We start from the raw sequence: 11346 nt of genomic DNA, 5'->3' as shown, positions 1-11346 counted from the left end.
ACCATTGAGGAACAAATACATTTATTTTACATTGTAATTCAGCATTAAAGAAGCATTTTGACTTCCAAGGAAAAAATAATAAAAGATTAGCATACTATCAATATTTTTATCTGTTTGTCAACATTCTTGTTGTCCCCTGCTTTCGAAAAAGCATTTGTGATGATTTTATACAGCCGGACGGATTTAAAGTAATGAAGTCAGGCATTTGATATGATTATGATGTTATGAATATGCAGTAAGAATATTTAACAAATGCCTTTTCCATACTAGGTTTACTTTGATCATGGACTCCCGTACCAGTGTCCAGGATATGACAAAATTGTGAAAATTATCAAGAATGAGAGGATAGAGGAGGTGATCAGACTACAGAGCTGGAAACCTCGCAGTGTATATAGTACCTCTTCTGGTGACCTCCTGGTTATCATGGACAGTAATGATTACACACAAGCAAAACTTGTCCGTTATTCTGGCTCCACAGAGAAACAAAGCATTCAGTTTGATGATAAAGGTAAACCTATTTACTCACCTAGATGCATTCATATTACTGAAAACAAAAACCTAGATATATGTGTTTCTGACAGAGGATCTAGAGCAGTGGTGATGGTCAATCAGGCCGGGAAACTGAGATGCCGATACACGGGGCATACTCCTTCTCTGAAGAACGGAGCATTCCATCCACAAGGAATCACCACAGATAGTCAGAGTCACATCCTTACAGCTGATAATAACAAAAGCTGTGTCCACATCATAGACCAGGATGGATAGTTCCTTCGTTACATAGACTGTGGACTAAATAACCCAATAGGACTGTGTACAGATACTAATGACTATCTGTTTGTTGCTCAAAACTTTAAAGGGCAAATGAAGAAAATAAAATATTTGCAATGAATAAGTGACGTATTGATATTGAAAATATGTCAATAATAAAAGACATTTTTTACCATACAGTTAACATTTAACTTAAGGGGGCCGACTGGGGTTATATTTTGTGAAGACTACAATAGCGAAACTCTTAATGTTTTTTTTTTTGCAAAGTTTAGGGGAAATCTACCGTCAATGTATTTTTAAAGGATCGCAGGTACATTTACTATAGGGTTATGCAAGTAAGTCACAATTTTTAGCACTTTAAAGCACATTATAAAAATACTACAATAGACTTTTTGTTCATACTAAGCTGTATGATGCGTAAAACTATATTGTTTATTAAAAGTTGGTGATAATATCATTGAAAGTGTGCCATGCGTAAAAAATCTAGGTGCATTTTTCGATCAACACCTTACTATGGAAAAACAGGTATCCTCGGTCGTCAAGTCATGCCATTTTCAAATAAGCAATATTGGACGAATACGGCGCTTTCTTACAAAAGAAGCCTGCAAGACCATGGTGAATGCCGTTATCACTGCCAGGCTGGACTATGGGAACTGCCTTCTATATGGAGTGTCAAAGGCCTTACTAGACCGGATTCAAAAAGTCCAGAACACGGCAGCTCGTTTAGTTACAAGATCATCGAAACGGGAGCATATTACACCTATCCTAGCTGATCTTCATTGGCTACCTGTTTCTTTTCGTCCACAATATAAAATCTTGACATATGTCTACCAATCCTTACACGGGTTGGCTCCATCGTATATCAAAGATCTTATAATGGAATACAAGCCTACCAGATCACTGCGATCTGAGTCAACATCACGGTTAGTTGATCCTAAGATTACGACGAAGACATATGGTGAACGTCGACTTGGTTGGGCAGCAGCATTTTTGTGGAACGACCTTCCTAATGATATAAAGCAGGCCCAGTCCCTGGATATTTTCAAAAGACAATTAAAGACGCATTTTCATAGAATAGATTTTTAAATTTTAGGTGCTCAATTTTTAGCAGCAAATCATAAATCACAAATGATGTTCTTTTATTGAGTTTTATTGATGGTGTAATTGTATTTTTTATGTAATTTGTAGTATTTTAATGTTATAATTCCGAGCACATATATGAGTATGGGTTAATATTTTATATATGTTTTCATAGCTTTTAAATTATGTTTACTTGCGTTTTATTGTACAGCGCTTTAGAGTTAAATTATTAATATTTAGCGCTTTATAAATTCATATATTATTAATATTATATGTTTAAGAAACACAAAATTCTACCGTCTTCTCACTAAACATTTTTTTTTTATCTCAAAATGCCAAAAATTAACGAATTTTTCTTGTTTTTAAAGAGCACTACAACATATGATGGGCACAAAGGATTTACATGTATATAAAAAAAAAAATAAAAGGAATAATGGAGAGATTATCAAATTTTAACATTTTTACTCCCCCTTTCTTTAAGAAGTTCAGTTTGTCATAACGTTATATTTACATTTGCAAATGTTTTCCTTTATATAGCACTACTAAAGGCAAGCGTTTTTATAACTGTGTAAATACAGGTATGGGGTCAAGAGGTCATAGATGTGCGTTTGGATAAACGTTCGACGTAATTTCTCTGTGACGTCATAAAGGGTCGACGCGCGTTTAGTGGATTACATACATGCCGTTGGGTTTGAAAAATTAAGGCATCTCACACGTTAAAAGTAAAAATCAGGCAAATATAAAGTATGAGTAAGTCACAAATGTAAATATAAGTAATAAGGTATCATTTTTTGAGTTTTATTGAGATGTAAAACGGGTTGGCACATGATCAAATCTTCCATAAAGCCCTTCGGGCTTTATGAGATTTGATCACGTGACCAACCCGTTTTACATCTCAATAAAACTCAAAAAATGATACCTTATTTCTTAAAAAAACACACTTTACATGTAACGACGTCAACTTACCTATCAGTTGCAAAGTCGGTTAAAAATTCAGCAATATAGAATTGTACATTTTTAAAATCTGTAATCTCTTAATTTTGTTTAATTTTATTAATTTAGTGAAAGAGTTGATTTAAAACAGTGAAAACGCTTCATTTTACTCTGATATGCGAAATATTGCGCAATGAAAACCCCAGTCGGCCCCCTACAGGGATAACACCAATTTTCCTTTCATTGCTGCAGGTATGAGCTACATGTGTACCTGGGATGTGAACATTTCACGAATGTGCATTTTCATTTCTGTAAAATTTACCAAACGGAATATCTGAAAGGACTTTTTAATTAGTTTTAAACGTTAAGTTTCCGAAAATATGGAAATATGTAACCATGGATTTACTGTATATAGGGAAAATTTCGCCCCTGGGTTGTTTTTGCCCCCTTCGTCAGCAAAAGTCGAATTTTAAACGGGACAAATTCAAAGTAAACAGTATTATGTCTTAACAAAAAATCATTCTGTCCGAATTTAAAACGGGGCAAAGTTGTTTCCAAATATGAAAGGGCGAAAAAAAAACACGGGGCGAAAATAACCCTGTATACAGTAATTATAAACATTATTACTATAAAATTTACTGTGAGGTTTATTATAAATATCAAATAGGCCATGAAAAACATAGGAGTGTGTGCATGTATAAGTTTAAACATATTGTGGCCGTCAAGGAATGTCGGCAAGAGAAATATTTCTCGAAGTCAAAAATGTAAAAATGGAGGGAAAAACCTAGCGGTTATGTATCAATAAGAAATAACAGTGTAGGTTTCTATTGGGGTCTTGGGGTTTTATCTCAAATATTACTGTTGCCACTTTTACATATCTATACAATGGATATCAGACATTGTATTCCAACACAAGATATCAAATAAAAAAATACTTTTGCTTTTGGAAACGTGAATATAAAATAATTTTAAAACTTAGTGACCTTAACGAAACACATTTCCCTTAATATTGACACAAGGTAAACTCTTTAAGATACGTGTGATGTACATATGGCAGCTTTACCAAAAGTAGACCAAAATCTAAAGTCAAGTTTATGGGGCCAAAAACGTTGGAAAATTTAAGGAATGGGTTTGTCAGAAGGCCCAGTTCTAGCACAAGTGTTTTCAAAAAGAAAGTTAAACTCCAAGATTGAGGACAAAGGATAAAACTTGTTGAGAGACCCAAACAAAAGTCTTGTAGAAATTATTCAGCTTCAAGAATAATAACAATCCTGTTAAAATTAGACCATACATTGTCAGAACACAGTCAATATAACAATAAACCTAAAGCTTGACACATAAACGCAAATGCTAAATACCAAGTGATGAACACTAGAAAGCTGTTTCTGAAGATCAAAAAACATGTTTATTTTTTGGATCGTGGTCTATGCTCATATTTTAATTCTTTGCTGAAGGTAGTCAAATACGCATGTTTTCTGCAAAGTTAAAGAACATTGCAATTTCTCAAAGCCTGTTTTCCAATACTAGTATCTGGATCCTCAAAAAGAAATTTTATTATGGGAAATAAAAGCACTAAGTGTCTAGTTTATTTTGATACATGAAATGGGAACGAGGGTGAAAACTGATACAAGGACAGCGCCATATTATGCATAAACTGAACCTAGCTCTTTTAATGTTAAGTTTTCAACCGTGGAAAAATAATGAAGCCCGCAAATTGTTTTCTGTAGGCATTAGAAAAGAAAATAAGCTTAGTACTAGTGTGGGTGGAGATGTATGACATTTGTTGACCTCTGTTGATCTTGTTGACCTCAGACTACCACCAATCCCTCGCTGACAGGCATGCTGATGACGCCTGTAATGATAGGAACACTTTTCCCGCCCTTTAGAACAAACACCTGCTATAATACAGAAGGTATAAGTTACTAACAAATACACATATTATTTATCTTACACTAAATATAGTTACACAAGAGTTTTATTTTATGAATTCGATCGAGATTTCATCCACTAGTTCTGCTAATTCTAACAAATATTTTTTTCTCGTCAATTGTAAGAAATATTTGCATTAAAGTTTCCAGATGTCAGTCACAATGTTTTTTCTATCATGATGTTAATCGACCTTATTCAAAAAGATCCTCGTGTTTGCAAGTGCTGCAGACTGTAGACACAGTTTTCACATATATGCAGGGCATATTTCAATTTTATTTTATTCCTAAAGAAATAAATTAATTTTTGTAAGTTTTCAGTTTGCCTTTGAGTTTGGTATACTTGACGACTTCAACTTTTCTGCCATACCTTCAGTGTAATCTTGCACTCACACGTCTTTCTAATCGAAATAATTTCTTTCTATTTTTGTTGGTTTCTCTGTTTATCTTCTTACAATGTACATTATTTGAACTGATGAAGTTTCTTTTTTTCTCTTCATAGTGTTGTGAATATAATATTCTCTCGCGTAGCTTGGAAGTCAAATAAAAAATGATATTTATTTTAAGAATTGCGTAATTTTGGATATGATGTTCTCTTTCCCCCTTTATCCGTTATCATTTTATCATCTCTATTTAAGCAACTTTATTCCCTTTTGAAAGTCCTTTTAATTCATCTAAACACAGATTTTTTAAGCAAAGAAAGATTTATTAAAATTTTCAAGACGTGTCTTTTCATTTCATATCATAAATCGGGAAAAGAATACTTAAAATAATGTTTGAAATTTAGTCTGGTATTACCCCTTCTATATCATAGGGTATTTATAATATTATTAATTTCAAAAGTTTTGCAGAGGGAGTTTCAATTGGGTTAAAAAAAAACAAGACGTATATATTAATGTTACATGGCTGAGCACATTCGTTAATGACAGTAAAATAGAAATTTTTTTTGAGAGGCTCCTTAAAATTACAGAGGAACCAAAATAAACTCTGTACAAGGAAATCTATGACTTTTACAATGTAAAATCGATGTTGTTCTCAGACCCCATACTACCCATAGTCCTCTGCGTCTCGGCACACAGAGAACGAACTCTGGCGGAAGTTTGCTCAGACCCTTACTGATCAAAGAGGAACAACTCTGAAAATCTAGGAGATGTTTATTTTCCTCCCTTTATTCACGGTTTTCCACAGAATCAGATTTTTACATTTACAGCAAGACCTGATAAATCCGAGAATTGAATACTATAGACCTCATATACACAATGTACGTATATAATTGAAAAGAATTGTTCACTAGTACTGAAATTATCTGCATTTATGAATATCTTATTGCAGCAAATCGTTTGACTTTCTGTAACTCACACATGTCGGTTTGCATTTCCTCGAATCAAAACAAACCGTAGCCTATAAGATTTTTAAAAATATCAATGTGCGATTTGATATAAATTGAAATAGATGAAGAGTTTAATGTTTGATATTTTGAAGTTAATGTGGACGAATACGGAATTTTCATTTTAACTTTACAAGCAACGACATTGAAAGAATGCGTGAGGGGTGTACATCTATGCAAATGTCGATGTATCCCCACGGCCACATAACTGTGATACTGTCTCGTTTGAGAAATAATGACATGAAAGAAACTACAATTGTTCCATTTATATCACAGGAGAGTTGAACATACACCATTTTTTAAATAAATAAAATTAAAGAAATCAAATTAAAAATCAACATATTATTCAAGTTTAACATAACTTAAATTCGTATCCAGGTTTCATGTGATATGGAATGCATAACGCATACATGTATATATGGACTAAACACTAAAATCCTTCAGTAATTTTTTCCTGATACATATAAAAACAGTAGTCAATATTTATTCTGCATTCATGAATATTAAAACTAATGCATACCTTCGGGATTCAAATGACGAAATACTAGTATATCGACGCAAAAAGGGAAGGGCCAGGGGTGGGGGTGGTAGGGGTATCAAAAATTGCCTGAAAATCTACATTTAAATACGCTTTACATATGAGTACTTTTAAATTTGTAAGTTAATATATTTTTGAAGCAAAAGCAATATTCCAATTTGATTTTTTAAAAATGTGTATTTGTAGATTCCTAGCAAATTGATCGACCCCCGTCTGAAAGACTCGCGGAAACGTGATTTCTTGAAAAAGGGGGAGGCCCGGAGGGGTTAATTTTCCGCTATTAAATCAAAACTGGTCGTACAAAAATTATCCAAAAAATTATGAAGATTATTTTTACTATCAGCTACCTAGAGAAATTTTTTTACCAAAATTAAACGACAGGTTTTTTTTCACAAAAAAGTTTTGAATTTGAAAATTACACAATTTTCAAGGCTTAGATAATTCATAGTTTTTCAGTTTAAAGTCTTTAAAAATTGTTTTGGTGATATGTATATAAAAAAGATGACTATGTTTTATTGTTAAATGGTTAAAGGAATAAGTCAATGAAATTTGACATTTATATCTTACCCGGCTTTTTTGAAAATCAAGGTTTAAGTAATTCATTAATGAAAAATTTCCTCTCCTTGTAAACAACTAAAGGGGGGTAACTTTTAGAAGTTCCTGTCCAAAATCCACTCGAACGATTTTGTCCAAAATGTGCACATTTGCAGAAGATATAGTCATGTCCTAAATATACAAAAATGACGAAAATTAAACCACAGGAATTTTTTGGGATAGGTGTGTTGTACATCCTTAATTATATAATATTAAAGAAGTGGACAGGATGAACAGGATAGACATACAGACATTAGAATCAGGTAATCAGGAAAGCTTTATTATTTGATTGTTTATTTTTAATAAAACAACATGAAAAATAATTTGTTTAAATATTATTTTAAGTATTTTACTTGGAAATTTATCTTCATGAGTAAAAATTGTTTACTGCATGAGTATCATTTCCTTTTTATTTGACACATGAAGAAATTTTCTTCAAAGAAATTATGCTTTGTGTACTTTGAAATAATTTAAATCCCGAATGTGACTTTCACAGAATCTTTATTACATGGTGTGCACCTCTTATTTAACTTTTTAATCAGAAACATATTTTGGGTTTCCCATAGCAAAACACCGACACTGTCATAATAAATATATTGAAAGGTACCTATCTTTTAACCGCAATTCCTCCTATATCATTAAATCTTTCACAAACATTTGCTCTTTATTACATAATGCTATTGTGCACCTCTTATTTTACTTTTTGATCTGCCACTTGATCTTGACCAAACTTGGTACGAAGCATCCTTGGGTAAAGGGAAATTTAAAATTGTAAAAACAAAGGTCCAAGTCCCCTCACAAGAGGAGATAATCAAGAAAAGACAAAAATAGGGTTGGGTCATTAAAAAATCTTCTTCTCAAGAACCACTGGGCCAAAAAAGCTGAAACTTATGTGGAAACATTTTTGGGGTAGTGTAGATTTTAAATTGTAAAAATCATGAATCCCAGGGGAAGGGCGGGGCCGGAATTGGGAATCAAAGTTTTAAATAGAAATATATAGGAAAAATCTTTGAAAATCTTATTCTCAAGGACCATCGAGCCAGAAAAGTAGAAACTTATGTGGAAGCATTCTTGGGTAGTGTAGATTCTAGATTTTTGAAATCATGACCCTCCGGGGAAGGGTGGGGCCACAATGGGAAATCAAAGTTTTACATAGAGATATATAGGAAAAATCTTTGAAAATCTTCTTCTCAAGAAACACTGGGCCAGAAAAGTTGAAACTTATGTGGAAGCATTCTTTGGTAGTGTAGATTCTAGATTGTTCAAATAATGACCCCCCGGGGAAGGGGGGGGGCACAATGGGGAATCAAAATTTTACATAGAGATATATAGGAAAAATCTTTGAAAATCTTCTTCTCAAGAACCACTGGGCCAGAAAAGCTGGGGTAGTGAAGATTTCAAAATGTCTTAATTATGATCAGTGGGGTAGGGTGGGGATGCATTATGTATTACAAGGGGGAAATCTGGTAAAGAACAGAATGGTCAAAGCTTCTCTGGTGAGCAATGTGGCCCATGGGCCTCTTGTTAAAGATGCAGACTCATACTACACCCCAGAGTCATGATTTGAATAAAACCGTCAAAGTGTTAACTATACATGTAGTAAATCAAAGTTTTCATAGTATCAAAGTGTTCAATATAGTTAGCTTTAGTAAACTATATCTAACTATAGTATTTTTGTTAGGGTTTCCACGAACACATTCTTGTGTGTGTTCCTGTTCCTGCAAAACCTTTGCTTACTTAAAATTTGAATACAAGTAATTCAATTTGTTTATTTCTTTTAACTGCTCTAAGGATATAATAATCATAACAAATGTTTTTTTTTCATACTAGTTCTCCTTTGATTATGGAGCCCCGTACCTGTGTCCAGGACGTGATGCGATGTGACCTGTGTGAGACTGCTGTGGTACAAATGCACTGTGATACATGTCTCGTCAACCTGTGTAAGGCCTGTGTAGGGGAGCACATGATTTCAGATGAATCCCAAAAGCATGGTACACTGTATTGTTAAATATACTCTTAGAAAATCTACCCCACTCTACCCCGCATGCAAATCTCATGTCAAAGAACGATGCGAAATGAACTGTTTTCAATGTGACATTCCTGTGTGTGACACCTGCATTGCATCAGATCAACATTTAGGTCATAATTTATTAAAAATCTTACAAGTTTTAGAGAAGAAAAAAAGAAAAAATCATCAAAGAACAAGCTGAATTGAATGAAACAATTTATCCAACCTACCAGGACATTGCCTCTGATGTACAAAACAGAATGAGTCAGTTAGAAAAGGAATATGGAGATCTCTCAACAACCATAACAAAACATGGAGAGAACTGGCACAGAGAAATTGACAAACTTGTCAGGAAACTTGAAGTTGAAGAGATGAAAAACACACAGTTACAGACTCTACAGAAACATCTGGATGAAATAAACAAGACAATGTCTGACATCAATGATGAAATCCATTCATTTAATACTGTAAAAGACTCTAATGAAATTTTAAATATTTTGAAATTTGCGTCTGTTAATTTAAAAAAAATATAAAAATCTACCAGAAAAAATTATTCCATCCCTACCAAAATTCTCACAATCCAGAATCCAAGGAGAAAAACTGCGCAGACTGTTAGGAGACTTATCATCAAGTCCCCTCACTTCAGATGAACATGGTTACAACATGAAGACAACGCAGAAATCACCAAAAGCTGGATCCTCTCCTCCTGTCAAACAGCTGCTTGATGAGCCAGAGGCTGTCACCACCATAAACACTGGGTATAGCTTGCTTTACTATGTGGCCTGCCAGAATGATGATGAAATTTGGACAAGCGGGGATAACATGAACAAAAAAACTCTTGAACGTCAATCATGGATCACTACTCAAGTCAATCACAGCCAAGCCAGGGCTATTTCCATCGGATATAGCATTGAAAATAAATGGAGATTTAGTTTATACTGATTATGATAAAACTGTGAAAATTGTGAAAAAAGAAAAGATTAGAAGAGTTGATCAGACTACAAAACTGGATACCTCTAGGTTTCTGTAGTACCTCCTCTGGTGACCTCCCGGTAATCATGATCAGTGATGATCTTGAACAGTCAAAAGTTGTCCGATACTCTGGCTCCACAGAGAAACAAACCGTTCAGTTTGATGCTAAAGGTAAACCTCTCTATTCTCCTCTCTATTTTCCTGAATATCATTGTTCTAGATTTATTACTGAAAACAACAATCTGGATATCTGCGTGTCTGATAATGGAGCTAAGGAAGTAGTGGTGGTCAATCAGGCCGGGAAACTGAGATTCAGGTACAATGGAATATTTCCTGCGCCAATGAACAGACCAATGGATTCACAAGGAATTACCACAGACAGTCAGAGTCACATTCTTACAGCTGATCTTAGAAACCACTGTATTCACATCATAGACCAAAATGGACATTTTCTCCGTTTCATAGAACGTGGACTGATTAAAGCAATAGGACTGTGAATAGATACAAAAGACAATCTGTTTGTTGCTCAGGAAAGTAAGAGACAAGTGAAGAAAATCAAATATTTGCAATGAATTGGATCAGGTTATCTAAAGGATCAAACTTTATAAAGAAAGAAACACAATATTTATTTTTCATCTAAAGAAGGCAACCTGTTGAGTGTTGCACGCTTCTATTCCTTCTAATTCCAATATCATTAATTCATGTGAGCACTTTTTGATAGTAATGTGCCTCTTAGCCGCATAATTAAGAAAAAAAGCAAAATAAAAAAAAAATTAAAAAAATTCCTTGGAGTTGGATATCAAACACATTACCAAAAAATATCTACTTTTTCTTTCATTGTTTAATATACACATACTTGTAACTTAATTGCTCAAAATGATATAAAAGACATGTGAAGGAAATAAAATGTCTGAAAGTAAAAGTGATTTATGAAAAATGTTGCGACTGCTATTGAAATTAAAAAGAAATGTCTCACTATACTTTTAATATCAATTCTACTGATCAAAAAGGGGGAAAAATAGTTACCTAGTAGAGTGGTGTATTGGTCTCTTTGAAAATTGCTACTTGAACGCTGCAAACTTCACCCTGTACTCGGGACTTAATTATGGCCTTTGAGAAGTTTAAAATTTCTTTTTTGTGC

The 11346-nt window shown here is 33.6% G+C and overlaps 3 protein-coding genes across 3 annotated transcripts; all 3 read left to right on the top strand.

The window, feature by feature from the left end:
* Nucleotides 1-270: 270 nt before the first annotated feature.
* Nucleotides 271-765, top strand: LOC134238002 (uncharacterized; the record flags this gene model as incomplete). Its single annotated transcript, XM_062720129.1, has 1 exon — nt 271-765. A coding segment is annotated over one exon (495 nt), but the record flags the coding sequence as incomplete, so codon positions are not given.
* A 516-nt stretch (nt 766-1281) lies between these two features.
* LOC134238001 (uncharacterized) lies at nt 1282-1854 on the top strand. The gene has a single exon (XM_062720128.1). The coding sequence runs from the start codon at nt 1282-1284 to the stop codon at nt 1852-1854; it is 573 nt and encodes a 190-aa protein (XP_062576112.1).
* A 7214-nt stretch (nt 1855-9068) lies between these two features.
* Nucleotides 9069-10702, top strand: LOC134238000 (uncharacterized). The gene is made up of 3 exons (XM_062720127.1): nt 9069-9216; nt 9880-10077; nt 10254-10702. Exons 1-3 carry the CDS (start codon nt 9069-9071, stop codon nt 10700-10702), a joined length of 795 nt encoding a protein of 264 aa, XP_062576111.1.
* The last annotated feature ends 644 nt before the right edge of the window (nt 10703-11346 follow it).

Source organism: Saccostrea cucullata, unplaced genomic scaffold (assembly GCF_032062105.1).
Source record: "Saccostrea cucullata isolate Sc308-1 unplaced genomic scaffold, CSIRO_AGI_Scuc_v1 ctg3265, whole genome shotgun sequence".
NCBI lineage: Eukaryota > Metazoa > Mollusca > Bivalvia > Ostreida > Ostreidae > Saccostrea > Saccostrea cuccullata.
This window is presented reverse-complemented; position numbering and strand designations above follow the sequence as displayed.

What these genes read in the sequence shown, in the direction of transcription:
- LOC134238001 (XM_062720128.1), top strand. Translation starts at nt 1,282, where the DNA reads ATGGAAAAACAGGTATCCTCGGTCGTCAAGTCATGCCATTTTCAAATA.
- LOC134238000 (XM_062720127.1), top strand. Translation starts at nt 9,069, where the DNA reads ATGGAGCCCCGTACCTGTGTCCAGGACGTGATGCGATGTGACCTGTGT. An exon ending in AGATGAATCCCAAAAGCATG is followed by an intron (nt 9,217 to 9,879) that starts GTACACTGTATT and finishes CCCTCACTTCAG; the next exon opens with ATGAACATGGTTACAACATG. An exon ending in GAACAAAAAAACTCTTGAAC is followed by an intron (nt 10,078 to 10,253) that starts GTCAATCATGGA and finishes GGATACCTCTAG; the next exon opens with GTTTCTGTAGTACCTCCTCT.